General features: G+C 38.7%; 1 protein-coding gene across 2 annotated transcripts in view; it reads right to left on the bottom strand.

Moving 5' to 3' along the window:
* Positions 1–26,235, bottom strand: part of DIP2A (disco interacting protein 2 homolog A) — a 138,022-nt gene that overhangs the window by 5,311 nt on the left and 106,476 nt on the right. The window contains exons 19-37 of one of the 2 annotated variants that reach the window (XM_082483809.1): positions 21,991–22,127; positions 20,539–20,619; positions 20,215–20,342; positions 18,071–18,185; positions 16,653–16,854; positions 15,957–16,066; positions 15,738–15,818; positions 12,600–12,723; positions 11,660–11,781; positions 11,229–11,340; positions 10,909–11,018; positions 10,294–10,424; positions 8,437–8,605; positions 7,089–7,259; positions 5,015–5,044; positions 3,879–3,940; positions 2,101–2,158; positions 1,567–1,641; positions 727–901 (exon numbers count right to left, since the gene is read on the bottom strand). In XM_082483809.1, coding sequence (XP_082339935.1) covers positions 727–901; positions 1,567–1,641; positions 2,101–2,158; positions 3,879–3,940; positions 5,015–5,044; positions 7,089–7,259; positions 8,437–8,605; positions 10,294–10,424; positions 10,909–11,018; positions 11,229–11,340; positions 11,660–11,781; positions 12,600–12,723; positions 15,738–15,818; positions 15,957–16,066; positions 16,653–16,854; positions 18,071–18,185; positions 20,215–20,342; positions 20,539–20,619; positions 21,991–22,127 — 2,193 coding nt within the window. The remainder of the gene's footprint in view (positions 1–726; positions 902–1,566; positions 1,642–2,100; positions 2,159–3,878; positions 3,941–5,014; positions 5,045–7,088; positions 7,260–8,436; positions 8,606–10,293; positions 10,425–10,908; positions 11,019–11,228; positions 11,341–11,659; positions 11,782–12,599; positions 12,724–15,737; positions 15,819–15,956; positions 16,067–16,652; positions 16,855–18,070; positions 18,186–20,214; positions 20,343–20,538; positions 20,620–21,990; positions 22,128–26,235) is intronic. The other variant, XM_082483810.1, reaches the window with a different exon arrangement.

The following is a 26,235-nucleotide window of genomic DNA, read 5'->3' as shown; positions in this document are numbered from 1 at the left end:
TATCCATGTAACTACCACCATTCATTTAAAACCAATCACAGACAATTAGCAATATACATTTGTTAATAAGTTATAAGCATTCAAACTCCTTTTCTTTGGATGTTTAGAGATTACTTTTTAAATGTGTGATAATCAAGAGTTATACCTACTCCATACTCTGTCTTAACAGAAAAAGGAGCAGTTTTTCTTCCATCTGCTTACATTTCTCAAGTTTAGACATCTTGCCTTAGATTGAAAAAATTAGATTAACAATTTATTTTCTATACTGGAAAAATTATGGTGAAGTTACTCCTCTAGACCTTTAACTTCTGACAGGCTGGGAAATCATTGGTATTTGTGCATGTCCTAAAACTGCTAAATGACTTAATATTATTCATATTCTCTAGATCAGCACTGAAATACTGCATCTGGTCTGTAAGGAAAGAGGTTCAGAGGAAAAGTGACTAGAAAGGCCCTAGTGCTTCTAACAAATGCACTGATATTATTTTGTGTAAGTGGAAATATTTCTAAATCTGTCAAAAAGGCATTATGAATTTCTCATTTTGCACGATTACCCAGTATCATTATAATCAATGAATACGTACAGAGTAACAATTCCTGTTACATTTAGCACTTTTCGCAGATGGAAGTCAGGATAAATTTGCAGGATAGCTTACTCTTCACTAGCTCAACTACCTCAAGGAGTTTCAAACACGTGCTTCTGTAAGTACATTTGTTTTCTCTCACCTCCACTAGCATCAGTAAGTTCTGTTCTGCGCAGAAAGCCAAGGTACCCAGTCCGAGCCCATACAGTCTGAGTGTCTCCAAAACTCAAGCGAGCAGTAAAGTGATCAGCATGCAGTGCTTCTTCTCCATACACTGTGTAGTAACCAGTAGCATTGTGCGGACTACTCACCCATATCTAGGGGATACAAAAAAACAAAAGGGAATCATTCTCATATAAACATAGGTTATTTTGCCAGACCTAGGCAGCATCATTTATTGATTTAAAAGATCTGTTCTACTGACAATTTTGTTGCTCCTTTGCCAGGAGTAGTTTTATTAAAATAATTCATTAACTTCTGCCTCACAGGAAATGATCAGGAAAAAGGAGTAAAAAGGAGTTTTACATAGATGTGATTGGGGATGGTAAAGAGGAAAAACGAACAAGGCATTTGGCTTACTGGAAAGGAACACCTGTTAACTTGCAATCTTCTATTAATTGGGCATCTTAGTATACACAAATCCAGATGTATATGAAACAAAGATTAAACCAAACAGCAAATTACCTCATTACTACTGTCCACTGATGGGAGTACATAAGATATTCACTGCCTCTTCTAGCTGCCAATCAGACACAGACTAGTCAACTGATACCACCTGGTACTGACATGTAGTAATTTTGCAGAGGATGGAGGAACAGTGAAGACGTACATACAAGTATGTAAACAGTTCCAGCTCCCTGAGAGTTCATTCACTTGCCACATTATGTGGCCATCCCACTAAGAGGCAGGCATTTACCTGACAAGATTTATCTATTTGTTAAATTACTGCTGATAAACAAAGTACAACAGCATCAAGCTTTACCTCTCCTAAATGCGAGTCTCCCAGAGGTCCCTTGGTTTCTGTGTGTGCTATGATGACCTTTACCCCTGGAAGAATCTTGAATAAGAAGCAAATGTTTAAAATAGAAGTTAAGATAACTTGAATTCGTCAAAAGAAAAATTAATAATGCAGAGCCACAGAAGTCAACAGTCTGTGCAATTCTTTCCTTTCTATTCCTCTCTGCATGATAGATATAAACCATCTCTTCCAAGTTGTTCAATCATTTAAACTCTAAGCAGCTATTTTGCAGCTCCATCGTTAAAGTTTGTTTCACACCTGAAAAACATCTTCTGCATGAAGGCCTCTGATTTTTTCCTATTGCTTCACTTTATGCACCTGGCTTCATTTTAACTAGCTGTTTATTTTATGCTCTCTCTAGTGCCTCTCTCTATATATAACCCTCTAGATATACTGTGATTAGTGAAGCTTGTTGCACAGATTCTGTACTGAGATCCAGCTGAAGCAGCTCACTACCCAGGTAAGGATCATGAGGAAGGATTGCTCTCAGTCTCTCACCTTCCCAGACTCCATAAGTGGAAGACTGTGTGGAGAACCTCTCTCTACCAAACGCACCCTGGGAAAATAAAAGAATGCATTTGTACAAGAATTTATGAACTTAAATATCCAGTGTTATCCTATGCTTAGCTGCACTGACAAAACTGTTATGATGCCAGCCATTATCCTCAGTTTTTCACAATGCAGTAAGACAGTTAAGAGTTTCTAACTATCTTCAAGACTTCCATATTAGCCTTCCCATAGACCACATCTCTTTTAAGAATCAGAAACTCAGCTCTCTGGAGAGATTTTCCAACAGAGCTCTGAGGTTGCAGTTCCACCAGCATTTTAAATTCACTTTCTTTGTTGGACTGTCCCGGACATCTGCTTGCCACACTGAAACATGGCACAGTGTCAGTAGTACATTTGCAGAAGGAATAGGAATTGAGTGCACTAGGAGAAGCGTACAAGAGAAGCAGCTCCTATGTATTATGTTATATTACACTATCCCTACACCCATAGGCTAGAACTGACTAACATAGCGGCAGCTTTGAGGCTATGGCTGAACTTGTTTTTAACAGAAATACATAGCATGCAAGTCATAGTGATATATTAAATAAGGAGCAAATGACTGTAGTTTACATTGATCTGTTCAGATGGCAAATTGGGATTCTGCAAATGATGACATATTGCTTGTCTTCTAACAGCTAAGATTTAAGTTTGCAAAAACTACAGATGAGTAGTTGCCAGTTAACATAAGTCCCTAATTTAACATTATCAATTAAAAAAAATAAAGCAAATGCACCAAGGCTTGACATTATGTTTCTTATATTATTAAGTACAGAAACAAATGCATATATGTTTGTACCCTACTAAACTTACAGTCTGAACTTGGTGCTGCTGGCACTTTTATTAACTAACTTAACCAAGAGGCAAGTTAATATGAAATTTATGACTACAGAATTAAGTCTGATAGAATGATGTATCCTTGTCAAGTTTCCAGATGACATGTGTGTACGCATCTCTGTGTGTGTGTTTTGATATGCTGTAGTACAGGCCTGACATAAATTTGCTGGATCTAGGAAGGCTGAGGGAATTGAGTTGGCTTGGTCTGAAGGGTGGGGCAGAGCGACAAAAGACTAAGGGAGACTCTAACTGTACTTTTTCCACTACCTAAAGGATTGTTAGAGAGAAGATGGAGCCAGATTACTCAGAGTTGCACACCATAAAGGGGAAGAGGCCAGGGACATAATATGCAAGTTGGGAAATGCCAGTAAGAAAAAGTTGCCCAGAGTGGGGTGTCAGTCTCAGCACATACGCCCAGAGAGGAGGAGGATCTCCATTCCTGGAAATTTTCTGTACTGAACTTGTTCTGGCCCTCAGCAACCTATGAAGCCTTGAAGCTGGTCCTGGCTCTGAGCAGGAGGTTCCATGAGGGACATCCAGAGATCCCACCCACCCTGTTTCTGTGATTCTATGACTAACCAGCCAGTTGGCAAGGTCACCTTTTGCTAACGGTCTGGTTAGGTAAGAAACAGCTAATGAGTCTAGATTATACAAGACTGATGAACAGACAGCAAGTTAGGTGAGGGTCTAGAAAGAAACAGCAGAACAAGTGATGGAGGAGGAGGTGCCAGACCTCTTCCAGCACATAGCCATCAAAGGATTTTCTAGGGTGGGATTCCTTGTATATGGTGATGAGGCTGCCAAAAATATTTCAACATACCAATGCAATGCAACGAGGCTGAACTTTCTCCTCTACAGTCATTAAATAGTTAATGCTTTAAAATAATCTGTACCTGTCATGTCGAAGTGCTCTCATATCTACGTAGACTGTTGTTGGATCTGGTCCTGCTGTTCCCTAAGAATAAGAAGGAAGAAACGAATTCAACAGAAGCCAGAAAATCCTGCTTTCATTTTCACAGCCACATAAATTCACAAATTCCTCTCCCTTTTTTACTGACACATAAAGTACTGCCCTAATCTACAAGAAGTAAAGTAAACCAGCCCCCCTTTATAGAGTGACTGCCATAAAGCTTTGATGTTTTAAGGAATCAGTGAATGAATGCACAAGTGAAGTGTGTATTCATACAGGTAAGTCTAAGTTTTTAAAACTTGATTTTGTTAGCACCTTCTCTAAAAACTACATAGCAACTGCAAAGCATGTAAGCATACACCTGTTTGGGCCTAAATCCCTTTCACAAAAGCTCAACTGTTCTACTTTATAACAGCTTTGTCAACTTTGAAGAAAAAACCCCCAACATTTAACTAAAACATAACTCTAACCAACCCATATCTTTTCAGGGCTCCTGACAGTAACAGCCTCAGCAGAGGCAGAGCTCTGTTGCAGTCAGAGGATAAACCTTCTGACCAACTCTGGCGAAAGGTTTCCCATTTCTCAATATAGGAACAGGGGACCTTTATTTTTACCCCAGCAGAACTTAATCTGAAAACTGGAAACTACTGTGAAATGCATATTTAAGCTAAAAAACAGTTGAGGTTTTGGTGACTAAACCTATAGCATGACCCCCATAGCATGGTTTCTCATTTCAGAAATACTTGAAATGAGGCCACTTTGCCATCAGCTCAAGACTGCAGTGCTGGAGAACAGTAATAATGTCTTTACAGTGTACTTTTATCACACCACTGAGGCTCAGTGACATTGACGGCCATACCAGGTGAACGCCATGATCATGTCTTTAGAAATATACCACTTTAATTATTGCTATACTCCTTTTCTTGCTTGTTTGAGAAAGAGGTGTTGCCCTTCAGGTACAAATGTTCTTTGTGAGTAAAACTGAACTTCTTTAGAAAAAAAGTCTTGCTCGATCTGTTTAAAATAAAAACTCTTTCAGATGGCGTACATTTGTTATAGAGTAACACTGCTGACCCAGACAGACTTTAGGACATTACAAGCACACATGCATCACTATACCTGTTCAGCCAGCTTGCCCAGCCTGTTTGGCTGACAGTGCGACCACAAACAGAAGTAACAGAGGCCATCAAAGTGTTTGAAACAGAGAGAAAGGGGAAAAAAGAAAATACAAACAAAGAGGTACTGGAAACATAAGATACACACAGTAAGACAGAAAACAAAACTCATACTGTTTTAGAGTGGAAAAAAAAAATTTCCATTTCAGATTACTTAAGAGCTCGGCAATTTTAAGTGGTTCAGTGGGAAACATGCAAGTCCCAGTTAATAAACAAGAAGAGGTTTAAGGGAGATCATACATAATGCCTGTTGTCTTATTATAAATCTCTCCTCCATCTCTAAGTATCTAAAGGCTGTTTGCAGCTCCAGAAACACCACCTCAGTAAACCATTCCAGTAAGGTTGGAAGATGCATTTATATGCATGCTAACTTGTATCAAATACCAATTCTATTTGGCCAGTTAAATTCATTGATTTAAAAAGTCAAATACAGATATCAATTTGGAAGAATGGGGGAAAGGCGTTTAAAAAAAAAAATCACCACTAAAAAAAGGACTCAAGGATGGAGAACAGAGATGAAGAAGGTATAAAATGAAAGGGAAGTTTAACTGCTCAGCAGCCCTAAACACTTCACAGTTTTCTTGGAGTACTTTTCACATTGCCATTTAACATTCTGTAAAAAACCTGTTTTTTCCACCCTTCGTACAGTCTGAACAACAAATATCCAAAACTGTCTTAAAATCCTTATTTAGACAGGCAATTTAGAAAGCTATTCTTTCACACTTGACATTTAAAATGTTTTATTTAATGAACTTAAAAACTTTCTGTACAATCGTCTTATTTTCATCTATATACTTCCCATTTTTCCATCTACTGATTCATAAAATTGTTCTGGCTGCATTTCTTTATAACCATTTATCTAGAGGTTGTTAAAAACATTTTCTTCTTTAATATGTGTGAAAGAAACTAAAGAAACAATTATGAATGGCATCATATTTAAGAAACTAATGTTCCAAATCATCTACCCTGTAGGAAATAAAGAACATTAAAATATATTCTGAGAGGACAAAAGGCTTTCCTTCATCTAGTGGGCACAAGAAAAAAAAAAAAGTTTTGCAGAAGCACAGTAGCAATCTTCATAGAATCATATTTTTTATTGTGTAATTCATACCAATAAAACTGGAAATAAAATTTACAGTTACACACATACTTAAGGCATGTTCCATCTATGAAATTCCTCACATAAAAAGCTACATCTGAAAATTGAGCAGTTCATCTGTTACTCAAGTATCATCCAAAACCCTGGGCGCTTTGCCATTTTCTAGACCATAGTACCCGATTTTCAGGTGAGTTTTGGAATGCATTATTATTTCCCTCTCCTAATTAGAGAAGAAACATCTCATTAAGAAAAGTTAGATTTAATCTGGTTAAATTAGACATACAAGATATCATTAATGGAATACTAAACTATCAAAGTTGCGTGCGAAGTAGGGCTGTGTACTTTACGTGCATATACTCCCCCTCAGAGCTTCCAATTTTATTTCTTTAGTTGAAAAATAAGTCCAATTCTCTCATGAGGTGAAACAAACCTATTTGCGTGTTGATAATACTAATTTGAGATTTTAAAAGTAAAAAACCCTGCCAACCTTATCAATTTTTCTGGGTCTTATTTGAGGAACTCTGTCTTCCATTTAAATCCACATACACAATAAGCTATTTTTCAAACAGACAGAATCTGAATCACACAAAAGCTGAAATAGCACCGCTTGAAATATTTAATATGTTTATGAACAGGAAGCTGTGTATTTAATTTAATACTGCTCCTGCATAGTAGGAAGGAAACAAGTTTCTTAATACTGATCCTCTGTCTTAGGAAAGCAAATCAATTGGTCAATGAGTACAGAAAAGTGAAATTATGATAATCCACATCTTCAAGGCTTATTTAATTTGGTGCTGAAGCAGACAAGCAATGGAGCTCTAATTGATTTTAAAAAAATTACATAGAGCTGAACATAATTTCCTATGAAGTTCCCAGAGGTTCTGTCCATAAGTATAAGGAATAAGCAGTTTAATCTCACCTGTAAGCAAATTGCTACGTTGACCCTGCACCCAAATGTAGTGCTCACTGCACGAGCAGAGAGGCCCAGGTCTTTGAATAACTTAGAGAAAGACTGTGTTAACGTAATCCTTGGTCTCTCCTCTGCAACCACCATGCATGTTCGCACGCAGGACAGGTTAACTCCTTTCATCTGAGAGGTTGAGTGAAGAAAACACCAACATTTTAAGTTTGAAGTCAACAATTCTAGAAGTAAGCCATTTTAATTTGCAAAACGGAGTTTAAAAACACTAGAATAACTGACACGGACCAGTTAAACAATATAGACACAGACTGCATTCAGTTTGACTCCATCCACCCAGGACAACCCTCTAAAATTGTGCCAAGAAGCTTTGTGGCAGGGTTTGATGCACAAGATGCAAACTACTTGCACTGTGTAGCTGCAACACAGCCACTCAGCATTTAGAGCTGAAAACACCAGAAAATGTCATTGTGTCACAGGGCTGGCTTCACAAGAGATCCACTTACTGTGTTGCACAGTTCAGCTGCAGACAGAGTGTTTGAGACATTATTAGCTCTCATCAGCGTGAATGTGAACCTGTAGCAAATGGCTGTGGGCCAGCATTCCCTTAAGTGAGGTCCAAGAGAAGAGAGGGACAGAGCTTTCTGTGTGTACTGAGAATAAGAATGAGCACAATGTAGCCGCTTTCTTGTGCACAACAAGCTGCCAGACATTCCCAGTGGAAGTGCTGAGCAGCTTAGTTACTACAGCCATGGGAACTCTCCTACCATTCAGACAAAGGCGCCTCTTCAAGGACATTAAGTTTCAGTTAAGAGATTTCCCTCAAAAATAAATGTATATATTAATGTGTAATTGCTACTGTTAGGAAGAATACATCCATTTTAGAACTCAGTACTTTTGGTGTCAAGAGATCTGAAAGCAGGTGAGATTTGACAGGTTTTGGGGGGCTTTATGTTTTGGTCTTTTGGGGGGGAGAGGTTTTTTGTGGTTTGGTGGGGCTTTGGGTGTTTTTCTTTTTTTGGTGTGGGTTTTTTTTTGGTTGGTTGGTTGGATTTTATTTTTTTTTTTTCATCGCAGACAACATAAAGTTGATAGGCTTGCTACGTATTCCGCCCAAAATCCCAGAAATACCCAGCAGCACAGAGGTGGCACAAATAAGCAAAGTTGAAAACATAAGACTTCTTTTTTTCACCACCAGAAACACAATCACTGAAACTTCCAGCGATCTCAACATTTCCCAAAAACCAAAGAAACACTTATTGCCCATCTTCTGCAAGCCAAAATGAAATTGTTTTAGAAAGATACATTTATTTGTATGTCAGTAAGCTGTAAAATCAAGTCTGCTCACCCGGAGTGTATCAGTCTGTGTTCCAAGCCCTTTGGTGCACATCTCCATCACAGAGTAAGAGCAGAACGTGACACGCACTTTATATTGACTTACAGCAGACAACCACAGAGACACATTGCTCTCCAGTTCCAGAGGAGGGACTAGAATAGACTGATGACCCGAATATACACTAGGGAGAGGAAGAAAAAGAAACATGAAAACTTCAAGCTAGCGTAAAAAGCCAAAAGTTACATAAAGTCAAAATGAAGTAAATACAGGAAAACTGAGAGCTTGGTATCCATCTAAACTTCAGCTTATCTTCTACATAGAGAGCAAGTATTTCTTAGTTAGCTAAGAACTATGGGTTTGCTTTAAGGTGAGTATACTTGCCCTGTGGTAAATTGTGCTGAACTATACAGAAATACTCAATACCTTGAATAGACAGGACTTCTGACACTAAAATGTTAACATTTGAGACATCATTCCAGTTACAGATTACAATTGGTAATTGATCTTATTTTTGTGAGTCATTCTAGGTTTTTCTTTGAGTGAAATGAGTTTTTAACACCTATATTGCACCATTCAAGTTTTTAGTGCAATTTTCTGATCTTTGCCGTATGGATGTCAGTTTTTAAATAGTGTTGATGTGAAATAGTTAACCTGGATACCAGTTAACATGAGTGGACAGAAAGTCAAATTCAGAGTCACACCTCCTTTTAATTTTATGTTTTTTAATATTATATATTCATTTCAAGACAGTAAACGCCATGACCACACAGTCTTAAATTGCCAAAAGTTTTTTAGATCAGTTACTATCAACAAAATCAGCCTCTGTAAAACCAGGCTTAGATAAACCAATGCATTTTGAAAAAAATAAAAGCATCTCTAATTACTTTCAACAGGTAGCGTGACATGCTTGCCATTTCACGTAACTAGAGTTGATGTGGTTTTGTAGGGGCCAATATGATGAGGGGTTTTTGTTTTCTTTTTAAACATACTAAAAGAGAAAAAAAAGCATTCCATAATAAAACAGTTTTTCACACAAAACAAAGCTGTAACTCAGATGAAACAAAGCCACCTTATATTAACTCTTGTATAGAAAGCATGACACATGTAGTTCCCTTCCCTAAAAATATTTTTTAAAAATCCATTTAGATTTTAATTCTTCCATCACTGAGGTTTCTTCTCCCTCCACCCTGCCTCACTTTATTGATGACATAAATCAACAGATGTTACCAAAGTTAAATTTTTTGCTTTCCTTCAGTACACTTCCTTTCCAATTGGGGAAATGGGAGAGGGAAGGTAAAGTTTAACTACAGTAAAATTAACTTTATCTGTTTACAAAATAACCTTTCATATTCAGTTTCTGCATTTTTTAAAATGAAATATCTAAACCACTATTGAATGTTTGTTTTAAAAGGCAAAAAAGAGGAAAATTTTGCAGCCTTGCAAAATGTGCTGCATTATAGTAGTTATCTGAATGAACCAATTCAGGTCTCATTTATTTTAAGAAACATTTAATTGCTTCTTTTAGCAATATATTTTAGTGCATACCAATCTTGCAGTCAACACCTTAAGGGTCTTGTAAAAAGATATGTTTTAATCTCAAAAGTCTTTGAAAGGATTTATTTAATCAATGTGAAATAGTGAAGTCCTTTATTTTTCTTGGATTTGGTATCTAATTAATTCCACTTCCAAAACCCAAGGTACTCAACTAACTAACTAACTTGATAAATTTTGCTACCACAAAAGGTATTTTATGAAATATATATAAAAAGGTTAATTTGATTTTCTCTGACAGTTTCATCCACTGCTGTTCCCTTGGATTCTAGAGAAGGCTGGGAACACATGAGAAAGCCTAAGACTCAAATGACATACCTGCACAAGCACCACAGTGCAAATCCCAAGCCACAGTAAGGGTCAAGGCAGATGGCAATCTGACGCGAAGGGTACAGCTCACACTGTAGCTTTATAGAGCGACATAAGGCACTTGTAGCTGCATGAGACATCTGTAAGAGGAAAACAGGCACTCCCAGGGACCTTTTTAAAAAGTGGGTATCACATGAAACAACTGATAGAAATGTTTATTTTAGAAGACGTGGCAACATGTAGTGGTTTGCGTTTTTTTAAGCACCTTTAAAACTGGAAAGGGATGCAAGCCCCAAATTTCAGGTACTTTTCATGCCATTGGAAAATGGCATCTGTCATGACATCGAATGATGACATATGACACCTGACATCTCTATGATAAATTCAGAAGAAAACACTCATGAACTTTATGACAAACATGTGCCTCACATGGAGCCAGTAAGACTGAATGCTTCAAGCATGCACATCAAGAAATTTTGAGGTCATACAAATTGAAAAATAAGCTTTCTGAACACCAACATGGTCCATTTACATTTTTGTATTTCTTCTCTGGCAGGAGGAATGAATGCAGAATATGCCTATATATAAGGAAACAAAGTGTAATAATCTCTCTCGTTACTTTACCTTTACTCCTGCTAATATACCAGTAGTAGACACGCTGAAGTCCAAGTATGCCAACATATCAGGAGATGTAGGTCTGAAAATAGTAGCCAGCTTCTTTTTAGGCATATCATCTATTTAAAATACATAAAAAGAAAAGAGTACCATATTATTATTTTGGCTAAAGAGCACAGGACAAAAACGTATCTTTAGCAGATGCTTTCTAAAGTTTCTGGACAGCTATTTCAATGCAATGCATCCATTCTATTAGGCAGTTATGGTATAACAAAATAAGTAAGTCTTCAAACTATTTACATTTTGGCTAGTGGGCAAACATTCTGTACCTGTATCCAAAATAGTGGGCCATGTTTTAATATCTACAGCTGTTGCAGCTTCCTTGGACCTCAGCAGTTTCATTATTGCTTGTGTGGTCAGTATACATGCAGACTTACTGACCTGTAAAAGACACAGCATTAAAAACATTTATAAATAACTAGTGAATGAATGCTTAAGTGATTTCATGTCCATCCGGATGAGATAACCAGGAAGCTGAATAGATGAAGAAAAACATTGGAAACAAAGCAAAATAAATTACAAAAACAGAAGGAAATTTTTAAACAAGTTTCTGAAAAGATATTTATTGACTCAGCTACAGCATACTGACTATTTTTTTTCCTAATTTATTTTACATTGACTGTGGCAAAGCAATTCATCAGGTTCCATGAACCATCCTACACCCACCAAAAACATTAGGAGAGGAATGTCTTATACATACCTCTACAATCATTTTGACAGTGGGCAGAGTGGTAGCAAGATTCTGTGGATGAGGTGGGCGAACAGTGATAGGTATACAGCCAGCATATAAGCAGCCATAGAAAGTTGCTATCAGGTCTACTCCTGTAAAGAATATTGGTGAAATTAAAGCCATTTTTATTAGAACAAAAAGTCAAGCTCTTTCACCAAAATAAAAATACACACTGATTTATTTTATTAGGATATAAGGATTTATCACAAAGGTCTCTTCAAATCAACAGTCTGTTCTTGGCCATGCCCAATTCTGTAGGGTTAAAATATTTTGCATTTGAGAGTTGGCAAAAATTATTCAAGCCCTACAAACTTTTAATATTTTCATGGACAGGCAGCATAAAATAAAAATAACAAAATAAGGTATTGTAGGTTATGAAGATGACAACTCAGATTCTTTTAAAAAGCTTATATTTGTTTTTCACAATTATCACTCTGAAATACACAGGCATCCTACTTTTATGAGGTAATACCTTTTTCCTGAGGTACACTTGTAAATATACACTAGTAATGCAAGTCTGTGGTCCAGACTTCACTTCTAGAGACAGCCATTCAGGAAAGCAAAGGTGTTCATACACCAACAACCCTCATCTAGCTTTCAATGAATACGTATGCAGTTTTATTCCATTCTCTGAGGCTGAAAAATGAGAATCTTTCATGTGGTTTAAACCAAACTACTCTTGTATAACTGCCCAGACATCGTGAGTAGTTAGGTGAAAGGTTTCGTAAATGTAGTTTGCTACTTGGAGAAGTGACTCAATAATAAAATGACCAAAAGGAAGTCTGTTCCTTGAAATAGTCACTGCCGTATACCACTATATTAAATGTATGTTTGAATGCTGTATCTTTTCAAGAGTTATTTATTTTCTTGTCATGTCTGACACTGATTTTTGCTGTCTGTACTGCCTTACCTGGAGGATAAACCAAGGCCACATGGTCACCAACATTCAGTCGTCCTTTCTCCATCAGTGCAACTGCCACTCTCTCTGCTCTCTTGTGCAACTGTATGCAGGAGGCAGTGCTAGCTACAGTGCCCTGCACATCACAGAAGCAACATCATGTTATGGAGAACAGTTTGAAACTGAATAAAGTACACGCTGCAAACGAAATATTTCATTGTCCTTATTTTAACAACAAGGCAAACACTTTTTATGAAAGGGAATAGATATTCTCAGCAACAGGCCCCGTCTCTCACCATCTGCACCATTGTACAGTACTGCAATATTTTTAAGTCCAAAAGAGAGAATATATTTAGTTTTCCTTGTTTCCACACAAAGAGACAATAAAAAATAAACACCTGGAAATAGAGTAGTTCTGAACATTCTCCTTGGTTGCTCCTGAAGTTGTGTAGTAAGGTCAACACCCATCAAGTATTTATTAACAACTCTGCAGGTCAGTAAAGGGGAGACAAGACTGGCTCAAAGACAGGTCAAGAAAGGTGCCTGCACATAGAACTGAATCCCATGTAATTCACAGATCTGATGAGTGTTTTTCCAGCTTTTCTTATGAAAGAAACCTTCTCTCAGAGTACTATTTTGTCCAGTGCAACATACTCCCTTTATCTAGGGAGCTTGCGGGGGGAGAGGACAGAAGCTCTTCAGGCTATGGAAGCTGAATTTAATAGGATTCATAGAAGAGATTTAAGGAGCTTCTGTCTTGGTGTTTTGGAAACCATGCTGCTAGTACCATGAACTTTTAAAATGCTAGAGAATTTTATACGTATTATTTTGAACATCAGACAGTGAAGCAGATTCTATATATATTTGATACCACAAAAAGGGTACCTTACAAATATTTGAAATTTCACAGTCCAAGGGAGAAAACACAGTAGTAATAGTAGTAACACAACTGTTTTAGCAACAAGTCAAGCACTGCATCAGCATTACCCTACAGTGCACAGCCAAACCTCTAGATGTTTTTGCAATCAGCAGTCTTAAAAGAGCAAAGGGAACTCTGCTGATGTCTTTGGTATAGATATTCTTTTAAAGGGTCATAGAGGCAACCTGAACTATGGTTGGTATGCACTGTCAGTTCTGCTTCAGTGCATCTACTGTCCATCTTGTAGAAAGTGTATTTCCCACAACTACGCATCTGGAAAGTCTTCACATGGAAGCAGGTGTATCTTTGGATTGCTTAGGCAGTCACAGAGTCATGGGGACTCCAAAAGGCTTAATCCAGTTTTTGATGTGAAGACAGAAAACATCCTTTTTCTATCCAGCCTAGGAAGCGATGTCTTAGCCTTAAGCCTGTGAGGTTGGGATGGATCTGTTTTTCCAAGACTGCAATCTGATTCAAGAAAAACTGCTGGGACAACCACCTCAGAGGAAAACAGTCAGAGACTGAATCAAGCCTCCCACTATACAGATAAGGATTATCACAGCAACTGTTTGCTATACAAGTATTCAGTTTCAAGTTGCCACATGTAATCATCAGCCCAAGTGCACAGCTGCCTGATCCAAGGCCCAGTTTGATGCATGATGGCACTGGCACTCTGCTCAGTTTTACTAAGGAAACTGTTGTTAAAGCCTGGGAGCTGTCATGCAAAATAAGAACAGTATATACAGTGTATTATTGATATAGGAACAGTAGCAGCTCCAAGACTCGGGAGAAGAATATTGACATGAGAAGGTGTAAAACAAAAGGGTGTTTCATGGACAGCTCTGAACACTTTAATGTTTAGCATTGTAGCTTATGAGTCCCCAGCTATTTAAGACATGTTCACCAACAGATAATTTCTTTGTGCCTAAATTTTGTGTTTTCTTTTTGCAGTCTCCTTGTGAAAGGTAAAAGTTGCCTGAACAAAGTGACCCAGAAAAGGGCTTCTTCATACTAGAAAACTTCCCTCAAAAGCCTCTTTACTCTCATAGAAGAATAAACCAATTCTGTGGCTTTTAGCAATAACCATATTGAAGCAGTGTCTTCTCCTAAAGCAGAGTCTCAGGAGAAAATTCAGTTGAACCACGTCCTAAACCATTTTGCTTGTGTGAATGAGACCCACAATGGCAAACCCTTTACTTCCCAGGGACTGCTGCTGGACCTTCTGAAAGCATGTTCCCTACCTCACATGTCTGCAGTACAGCACAGCACAGGGTAGTCACAATTTGTCACTGGGCTGTTACTATCACTGGAAGGGTAGTTACTGAGTACAGGCTCAAACAAAAATTCAGCAGCTTTGCCTCCTGGAAAGAAAGGAGGGGAATACAAAAGAGCCAGAACAGCAGTAGAAGAAGCTAAACTATTTGAGATCTCTGAAATATGCACAGTAGTAGTGCTTCTCAAGCCCAGAGAGGCTGCAGGATTGAGGAACATACAAGAGTGCATGTTTTTTCACACCCCTTTACAAAGTGCTGGATACACAGAGCATGTGAATGCTAGAAAAACTACTGACTTTCATATGCAGAGCAGAGTGGCTATGAGCAAAAATTATGTATTTGCTGAGAAACATGACCACTGCTTTGTCATATGTCATAAGGGCTCAGACAGCCCTTGAATAAAGTATATAGATTCTATAAGTACATAGAGGCTGTACTCCAAAACTGAAGCTTTTACTTGTTCATGTTTGAGTGACTATAAGTGCCATCCTTTCTGGGGACAGAGCCTAGATGATGACAACGCATCAGTGTCTCTGGAAGGGTATGCAGTGCTCCTGGAAAATACGACCCCAAAACTGTCCAAGGATTCTCTAATTAGACTCTAGATCTTCTAAATAAAAAATCCTCCAGCTCTGACTTCCACTTACCCTTGTGCTCAGAGATGAAGACAGAATCTTCCATTAATAAGACAAAAGTAGTCTCCCAGCAGGAAATGCAATTACTGCAATGTTTTAAGCTAGGCAGAATGCATACTGATATTCCACATGTGGAATAAAAGATGTGGAATAAAATTCCAGATATGGTAAAGTTATGCTGCTTTCTAACTAGCAATGTTTGTCTGCTTCGTCAAAATAACCTGAAGCATTTTAGGAAAAGATTTCTAGCTGGAATTTTCTTAGAATCCAATCAGTCTTTTGCTGATCGCAATCTCCATGTACGACCTAAAGTGCATCTCACCTTGGAATTCAACAAAAGAAAGAGAGGATGATCTGGAGTTGTCTGAGCTCGCCACTGAAGAACATCTGCTAAATACAGGAACTGAAACAGAAAAAAAGGAGACGCTCATATTCACTCAAAATGCACCATGCTTAGTTTCAGCAGAATACTGTAACCGGTCTTCTCTCATTTTGAATAAGCCAATTCAAATATTTAACAATACCAGGACATCAGTGTTACCTTTCTTGCCTGGTCATTATCCTCCAACTGCGTAACGTCTCTTCCTGAGGCTTGTGCAATTCTCTTTCCAGCAACAAGGTTTCCTACTATCATTGAAGCAGGACCAACATCTACATTTTGAAAAACAGTGCAAAAACAGGAAAAATAATGTAAGGAACATGTAATAATCTGTAATTCAGCCTGTAGATTACTATAAATGCCATGTGTAACATAGATCTGAAAAGATGAAAAGCTAAAACCAAGGATCATATTGCATAGAAAAAGAGAGAAGAAGATAGTATGGTACACTAAAAATCAGTCCTTTATCAGCCTGATACATTAAAAAAAAATTAGTCTCTTACAGGTCCAGCAAATTGAGGTCTGTCTGTACTTCAGTTTTTGTACAAGAGTTACAGCATGTCTGAGGACCATCCTTTGCAAGATGGTCAGTACAGGAACAATTTATAATGTAGCTATAGAAGCATGAAATTGGCACATGTTGTATGTCCTTGCATCTTCCTGGGACTCGAGGCAGATCATAATGCCCTCACCGAGCTCCAGGCTGCTGTGACAACATCACTAGCTCTGCAAAGCTATGCAGCTTAAAGCCATTCAATGTGCACAGCCCTGAGCTGTCACATTGCTTCTGGATCATATTCCACGCATACCCTCAGAGACAGACACACAGAACTAAGGAACACACTCTGGTTTACTCACCTGGTTGTTTCTGTCGAGGCTTAGGCAGGTTAGTGACACAAGTATGTGGACACATCAAGACATTACAGGGGTGCAGCGCACCCTCTAAAAAGCGCTGCTTCGTTTCTGAAATATGAATTCCTCCGAGTGGAGCCTTTGGCAAAGTGTTGGCTGGCACCAAGGCAAGACAGTAGATGCCCACTTGGTGAATGCTATCAATTGCCTTTACAGAAAGAAAAAAATATATTCCACGTTATCAACTGGGAAGTAGCTAGACAAAGAATTTGAATTCGAGTCATTTAATAATATTAATAAAAGTTTTACTTGCACACAATTTGCAAATAAAGGGTCCAATTCTGCACTCACTGAACTCATAGAAGTTGTGCCATGACTTCAATGGGAGCAGGAGCAGACCCAGGACTTTGCTTGTGCACTCTATCAAGGGGATGCCACCTGCACATCAGGGATTAGGAAAGTCTCTTAAAACTGGGCAAAAAGTGCAGAGATTTTAAAAAACCAAAATTATACCACAGCAAATTTTGCACATATGGCACAATCACAAAAGCTCAGTAGAACATAAAACCACAAAAATAGGGAGGAAAACATCTTGCTGCCTAAAACATGTCTATTTTAGCTATGACACTTCTAAAAAGAAAAATAAAAATATTTCCTCCCATGAAAAACAGCCTTTCTATTACCAGGTATTCCCTCCAAAAAAAAAAAAAAACAAAAAACAAAAAAAAAAAAACAAAAAACCACCAGAAAAACCAAAGCTGAAATTAGACAGAAACCATTAGTACACAACTGCCTTACTCTTAAGAGGCATCTTCGCTTAAGTTGTTCTCTCTAGTCTTCCCTTCAGTTGTCCCTTCACCAGAGTCGTCTTCCATAATTGCTCTCTCACTTTTTACTTCCTTAGAACTGACCGATTAACTCCGAAATCCTCAAATGCAAATCTATCAGAATTTCCCTCCCTCCTGGTCCCCCACAGAAACACAATGACATAATCAAGGAAAAAGTTTTAAATGCTTACTGTTGGAGATCTAGAATAAGGATGTTAGTGACATAAAAAGATTTCAGAGTGTGTTTTGATACTTGGCACTAAGTATACCCTTAAACATTTCCAGACTTAACTTCTCAGCCAGTATGAAATCAGAAGAGATGTGTAGGATTAAAAGATTAAAACAAACACACACTATCATCCTTAGGCCTTTACAAATCCTAGTAGCATGAATTTAAAAAACATTCTGAAAGAAAGTCTTACTTTTTACAAAATTCAGTTAACTACCAAACCCTGAAATACATTCAGAAGTCAGCTTATTCCAACTCTCTGTAGTTACACTGCTATGTTTTTCTTATGGAGAAAAAGATGCTCTAAGATTCTCATTTCATATATCAGCCTTATTCACCTGGAAAGAGAGAAAGGACAGACTGACTACCTGTAGAACCCTGCTCATCCACTGAAAACTATCCTCCTCTGATGCATCAGGGCGCTGCTCTGCCACAAGCACTATTCGATCATCATGCAAAACGGTCACAGAAAACACTGCTATCCTAAAACGCAAAGGACAGAAGAATGATAGGATGCAACATATGATGAACATAGCATGGTTTATTATAATGTAGAAACGACTGCAACCTTCAATGGTACTGTTTCAACACACAAGCATTATTCATGCCAAATCATCACAAAATCACAGACAAATTTAAAACAAATGTAGGTTTATTATTGAAATTTATTTCTCTAGGGGGTCAAGTGAATTTGCAGTCACCAATGTAGCACATGTTTAGCACAGGCAGGTTCCATACGTGCAGGGACTGTGCAAACCTTGCCTGTATAACTCCATCATGCATGCTAAAATTGTTACACCTACATATGATGTCCCTCCTGAAAGACAACTATGCCAAATTACTGACCAGCCTGCCCATCAATGTTTGCACTAAAAAATACTTACTCCCCTTCATGAAGTAAATTAATTTTCGGCTCACATCTTCTAGGACAAAATATTAATAATAACCTCAACCTCAAAAATATTAATATGCCATTATTTTTATATGTGAATTGCACAAGTGATGCAAAAATGAGGTAAGCTTGACTTTCACAGAATCATAGAATGGTTTGGGTTGGAAGGGACCTTTAAAGAACGTGTAGTCCAACCCCCCTGCCATAAGCAGGGACATCTTCAACTAGATCAGGTTGCTCAGAGCCCTGTCCATCCTGACCCTGAACGTTTCCATGGATGGGGCATCTACCAACCTCTCTGGGCAACCCATTCCAGTGTTTCACCAGCCTAATCATAAAAAATGTCTTCCTTATATCTAGTCTGAATCTACCCTCTTTTAGTTTAAAACGGTTTTCCCTTGTCCTATCGCAACGGGCCCTACTACAAAGTCTGTCTCCTTCTTTCCTGTAAGCCCCCTTCAAGCACTGGAAGGCCACAATAAGGTCTCCTGGGAGCCTTCTCTTCTCCAGGCTCAACAACCCCAGCTCTCTCATAGGAGAGTTGCTCCATCCCTCTGATCATCTTTGTGGCCCTCCTCTGGACTTGCTTCAACATGTCCATGTCTTTCCTGTGCTCAGGGCTCCAGAGCTGGACACAGTACACCAGGTGGAGTCTCACGAGAGTGGAGTAGAAGGGCAGAATCACCTCCCTCGACCTGCTGGCAAGGCACGCTTCTTTTGATGCAGCCCAGGATACGGTTGGCCTTCTGGCCTGTAAGTGTACATTATTGGTTCATGTCCAGTTTTTCATCCACCAAGTCCTTCTCCTCAGGGCTGCTCCCTTCATCCCCCAGGCTGTACTGATACTAGGGTTTGCCCCAGCCCAGCTGCAGGACCTTGCACTTGACCTTGTTGAACCTCATAAGGTTCACACGAGCCCACTTCTCAAGCTTGTCCAAGTACCTCTGGATGGCATCCCATCCCTCAGGCATGTCAACCACACCACTCAGCTTGGTATCATCTGCAAACTTGTGGAGGGTGCACTTGATCCCACTGTTTATGTCATTGAAGATATTAAAGATACTAAACAGCACTGGTGCCCCTGAGGGACACCACTTGTCACCAGCTGCCATCTGAACATCGAGCTGTTGACCACTGAAGAGCAGTAAGGTCGGTGATAAAACACACACTATTTTTGAAGTTTCTTCAGCAGCCTCAACACTCCCAGTTTGTTCTTTAGAACATACTGCAAAGTTCTTCCCTAGGCCACTCTGCATGAAATGCTCAGGTGGACAAAGGGGAGTTCTGTTTTACATTTGGCATACAAGATTCATTGTCTTAAGAGAAGCTTTGAAAGAATTTTTAAACAGACACTTAAAGAGCTACACCTATACTATACAAAAGTAATTTTAAATCTATTATGCACAAAGCATGGTGTCAGTATTTGTCTTCCAAGTTAGCAGGGACAGATAAATTCTTATCTGGCATATCACAACTCAGTGCCACCTTTCCTACAAAATACATATGTAAAAATTCACATGCAGAGCTCTTGTGAATGCTGTGTTACTTGTTGATTTTTTGCAGGTGAAAAAAGGAGCAACAAAGTCCAATCAGCAGTGGTGAAGTTTTTAATATACTCACCTCCCCCGATAGACAAACTTCATGGGTTCGACTGCCAATGCGGTGGCTACCACATCATCTGCATTGTGCCTGCGGCCACTAACTGTCATTAGACCATCCAATTTTCCTACCACAAACACCAAATAGTCCTGAAAAGAAGACAAGATTACAAATAGAGGGGCAAAACCTCCAGACTCCCAGTGATATATGCCTGACTAAAGCAAAGAATATTCTTAAGATCTGTGTGAGTTCATCACCCTAAGAGAATTCTGCTGAATTCAGGGGCATCACTTAGTGTTGGGAGTCAGGACAAAGCAGGGCCCCAGACGGCTCATTCACACTTACAGGACCCACAAAGCCAAGCAATCCTGTTCTTGTAAAGGGCTGGTCTGAAACAGGTACGCCAGTTGCCGTCACTGGAATGGCCTGAAAGAACACATAAGTACTCAGACACTCACAGTACTGATAAGAAAAATGAAGATAATATGCCTCTGTTTCACTGCAGCTCTATGACTAGTTGAAAAATTACCTGATGACAACAGTTACTATCATGTCAACTATGAACATTTTTTTGAATAATGAAGAACACATCAATTCTTAACTCTGTGGTAGCCTTCTTTCTAATATTTATCTAAGCTACTTAGACTTCATAACAAGACTTCACACCGCTTTTTTAATCAGGATTTATAGTATGCACTCACATAGCACTTAATCAGAAAGTCTTTCTATTGCTACTATTAACATCCCCGATGAGATACATACCCAGGCATATCACTTCAATTGCAACAAATCAGAACTTTGAGAAAGTTAAGTTTGCTGCAATTATGGGACTGCCTACAACAGAGAACTAGAGCAAAAGCATTAAGCTCATCAACAAGTTCCGCTCATCTACTCAGGTGGTTTCCTTGCCTTTCCACCACCCCCCAACTCTTCCATTACATCAGATTTCTCACTGGCTGTCTCACTAGCTAAGGACACTGCTGAAAGCTAAGCTGTTTAAAGCGTTGAGCCTTTGCAAGCTGAAAGAAAGAGCTTTTTTTGAAAGAGAAGACTATGGTCAGGATTTTTTTCATCTCTCTGGTAGAACTCCATACTTCAGCTGAGTCTTCAAACTGCTGCTCAGTGTAATGCTACTCTGTGTGCGACTCCCAAAGGATTTTCACTCCTTTCTTGCCAGAAAAGGGAAAACATGAAATTGGGATACCACTTCAAGGAAAAATCTGGGCAGAAAGATCACTTTTGCTTTACTTTGACAAGCTTCAAGGTTTATGGCTCTTATGCCATCTTCCTTACTATCTCTCCTACCATGTATCTAGGAACATAATTTCATATATCCAACAGGAAACTGTTTAGTGTTCTAAGCATTATAGCAAATCAACACTAAAGTTCATTTTGAAAAGCACATACTGTTTGCAATACACAAAGGAAACTTTTCTAAATAATTTATTATATCCTAACAAATGCATTTTGATTGTATGAAGAAGCTCAGAAATACCAGACTAACTTCTAACTCTCTGTCTCAAGCTGTGCACCCATAAACTTGAAGCGTCTTCAGGTAACTTTACATAAGACTGCTGTGTTACTGAGAACTAAGATGAATTTAATGCTAACATAGGCACAACATTGGATTGCAGAATATGCAGGCAGCGGATTGACTGCTGATGGTACTTTGTATTTTTGGTTATAAGGGACAGAATTTTGAGCTCTGATTGAGAATGAAGCAAAGTTTAAGGAACAAAGAAGTTAAATAATAGAAATGTAACAATGAAACTTTACATTACAAAGAAAAATACAAACCTCGAACACATTTTTGGTAATTCCGAGGAGGCCGAAATATGCCATCCCAGTTGCTTCTGAATTCACACATATTTCTCCAACCTCATCAGCTTTGCACAGATAGGGTGTCCCATCCACCTTCACAACACACACATTTGCTAAAAGGAAAGGAAGAACACAGAATCACAGCATTGGTATGCTTCAGCAGCTGACACGAAGTTGCTTTGCCACTGGCAGGCAGATAAAGATTTTAATATCAATTATCTATCAGCTACAGCAAAATCAGCATGCAAGACAGCTCTATCTTTTTGACAGCCTGTGTCATGTGTTCTCCAAGATTAAAGATGCAAGTTCACAAATGCAATTTTTTTTTCTTACAGTGCTTCACAGCCTACACATCAGCTGCAACTGAATCTAAAACCGTAGCAATTGATTTTCAACATGAAGGCAGATGGTTTGATCAAGTACAAGCATATATGAGAGTAAAGATGAAAAATAAGAAGATACCAATTACAGATGTACCATTTCTTTTATTTATTGCACACTTTGGTATTCATAGTATCACCCCTTAAGTTATGTGAGAAACACATTAGAAATGGAGAGAAAAGTAGGCTATTTTATTCTCTCACTGGCAGGTCAATGATTTTTCTTCCTTATGACCCATCTTCTTTTAAAGCAGGCCAGTCTGCCAACTATTATTTGGAGACCACAGACAACTCATCTGACAGAGCTGTCCCTTACTGAACTTACTCCTGTGACTAAATGTTATCTCTTCCCTATCTTCAGTTTAATGATCTTCAACTCATTAAAAGGACTGCATTTCATAAAGGTCCTACAGCCATTATCCTTACCAATTTTCTTCTGAAATCTCAGAAGTCTTCCTACACTGAAATTTTCTTATTTTTAAATCAAGGATATACACGCTTGTAAACCAAATATTACACTGACTCACTGGTTATATTTTACTTCTGAAGTCATTGTTTTCTCAGAGGTTTCTTTGGCTAAGTAGAGCCCTTGCTTAAGCAGTCTGGATTTCATCTTTCCTAGTCCCAAAGGGAAAGAAAAAAGATACGGAGGGAGAAGGCACGATAAAGCAAGGAAGTTTAGGTTAGCACTTAAGACTCAAGACTAACAAAGAAATCAAAATGACTATCTGGGTCAATACAAAATAAACAAGGCCTTTGAAAAAATAACACAGACTTTGCCATAAATTGATGTTCTGCCCTTTCCCATTGCATCTGCTTCCAACTCAGATTATCAGAGTACTTTGTGGTCACACCTCCTATATTAAAGAAAACAACCATGAGACCCCAGAGATATGAAAAATTTATTTAGTTGCTTTATTTCTATCAGGATGTTTTGAATGTGTTGGCCATGGAACATAGATCAGATGCCAATCCTAGATAAGGCTTACCCATCATGAAGGACTGCATTACTGTTTTCTAATTTAGCCAATCTAAAGTGATACACAGATAGCCCTTACTTTTTACCGTTGTTCAACTAGCATGAAGAGGAATCATAAATTGAAAGTGGCATATTTCCTTTAATACTAATACATGATAAAGCCAGCTCTGCTGCAAGCATGGACCAAGAACTCTGCTGATAGAACAGATTCATAGGTACATTTTTCTAATCTCAGAGAAGTCTTCAGTTCTTACGTCAACAGGACAGAAAATAATTCACGCTACCAATAGACCAACTTCTAAATTATTTTGGTTTCATAAAAATTATCTATTAGAACAACTAGCATTTATTAATGAAGTGTTTGGAATCACACAATGATAACCTTTGGTGACCAAATAAGGAGACACGACTCAAACGCTGGTTCAGGTCCAAATCCAAATTAGAACAACAGTTTCTGTTGCTGAAAATTATATGTATGAATTGGAAGGTTGGAATTAAATTATACAGTATGAACGATCAGTTAGTTGTGCAAAAAATGCATTCTGCAATTTAGGAGGAGAAACCGGAAAAAAAGGCCTTTTTTTCATCCTAGTGGCAAATTGAAATAGAATAAATAGTTTATTACCACAGGAAATAACTTGTGTTAATCTCAGAACTCTGTATTGCAATACTTCAGCAATGATGCAGAGGGAAGTGTTAATAACTGGAGAGTGCAACACTGTTACAGTCCTCAAGTCGTTCACAAACATTGAAAAACCAACAGATTGGTCCCCAAATGATGCTCCATCCATGAAGCCCAAGGACAATACTATCACCCTGATCAAGTAAAAAAAAAAAAAACCAACCAAAAAACTTACCAGTAACCAATGTATGATACAGGTAGACTACACGTAAATTCTAACAGCAGGAATAGTTCTGCCCTGCCACGTGATACTGCAAGGTTTTCCTTTTGCAGTATCTGTAGAGCCTGTACTCTTGCTTCTCCTTCTTTTCCTGCTTCATGTGTGACATACAAGAGAGTGCATCTACCACCATTTCAGTCTCTCTTAACAGCATTGCATCTGAAAAAGAATTAGAGAGAAGGGAAAAGCAGATGGGACAGGAATGTACATGTGGACTACACATCGCAAAGAACACTGATTACTGGTAAGAAAGTTTTCTTTCTTCAAATGAGTCCACATGTACATTCTTATAGATGGTGACTCTCAGCAGTTAGCTCTGCCATGGGATTTCTGGCAGAGGATGAGAATCCTACTGTGCAAACAAATGACCACACTGATACCCTACCAAAGACTGGATTCAGCTTTGGATGTTTCAAGACCAGCACAGCATGAATGAAAGAAGAAAGTCAGAGGCTTGCACAGCAGTACGTTACTACCAAAGGTGCCTGATGAGTGTTAGAAAGTGCTCCTCTGTTCCACTTTTGCAGTTTCATAGTGGATCCGTATGCAACCGATATCCATTTGGGTTGTCACTATGTGCCAACAGGGGAATTCCAGGATCTTCTTGTAGCAAGCATGTCTTCCTGGCCTGAGAGGGCCCTCCTTGCACTACAGTCTTTAGTTGTAACTTCTGATCTAGAAGCATGAAGCCTTACGAAAAATACTAAAAGGCTTGGATAAAACACCGCTACCACCATTCTGGAACAAATTTGGACCGTTTCCAGAGAAACATAGTCTTGAAGAAAACAGCATATGGGGATGTCCAATGCAAGGACCTGAATCCTTCCCTGCTCTTCTGGGAAGGGCAGCAGGCATAAAGCAATCCAACTTCTTAGATAAGGATGGGCAAGAATCTAAACTCTAAAGGTGGTCACACAAGCATCCAGAGCACAACATTTAAACTGGAAAAAAACATCTCATCATGAGTGTATATATTGCCAGAAATCTCCAAGAGAAGTTTTGCAGTGGCAGGCTGTTGTGCCATCATGTGATAGACTGAAGCCAAGTGGAACTACAATAAATTCTAAGGACTGAGTGGGAATGAGATACTGCTATCTCACTTCACAATATGAAAGCTTCACAAAGTTGTTCCGTAACAACTCCTTTCACAAATCAGGCACTGAGATAAAAGAACCAGATTCCTCTGCAGCAAAGCTGTGTCATGATAACTACCAGAGCCTGGGCAAATGTTTGCTGAGACACAGACAGAGGAAACAATAACATCCAAGACATCCATAGACTGGAGGCAAAGTAAGCATCCTGCCATTTGAGAAATTTGAACCATTCTCCTCAACCTTCTGGGAAAGATACTGAACACAGTCAGAATACAGAACTTTAAACTGTATATGCATAAGTTCACCTTGCAGAAGCGTAAGATCTGGCACCAACCCAAAGTTTTCTGTTTAAGTATAAGAATGTAGTTGCTGCAGCATTCTTTCTACAAACCAGGCTTTGTACGGAGCTATTTGTACCAGAGCTATACGGATATGGATCTTCTGGATTAGAGAGGGTTACTCTCCTGTCAAAGAAAGAATGTGAGAAGGATCCCTGTAAAAGAATGGAAATGTTTAGTTGGGAAGTAGCAGACAGGCAGACTTGATTGAATACACCGAGCTTCCAGATCCAGGTGCAAGCATAAGGTATAATAAGCTTCCAAGATGACAGATGACACGGCAATCACATCCCAGTTGATGGGAAAGCTGGAGGCACAAAACAGGCAGAAGAGGAGAGGGTTGGTACTCTCCCTACCATCTTTACCAGTCCAATTCGAAAAAATGAACTAAAGATTGTTATGAGCGAAATATTGCTTCTTAGCAATGTCAGTCCCAGACAGAAACCATGCAAAACAGCCCAAGGTGCTCAACAGGTAAGACAAAACAGCATCCCTCCAGGAGCTGCAGAGAAGATTCCACAGGAATGC

This window comes from Vanellus vanellus (genome assembly GCF_965231255.1).
Source record: "Vanellus vanellus genome assembly, chromosome: 5".
Taxonomy (NCBI): domain Eukaryota; kingdom Metazoa; phylum Chordata; class Aves; order Charadriiformes; family Charadriidae; genus Vanellus; species Vanellus vanellus.
Note: the sequence above shows the minus strand (reverse complement) of the source record. Positions and strands in the feature narration are given on the sequence as shown.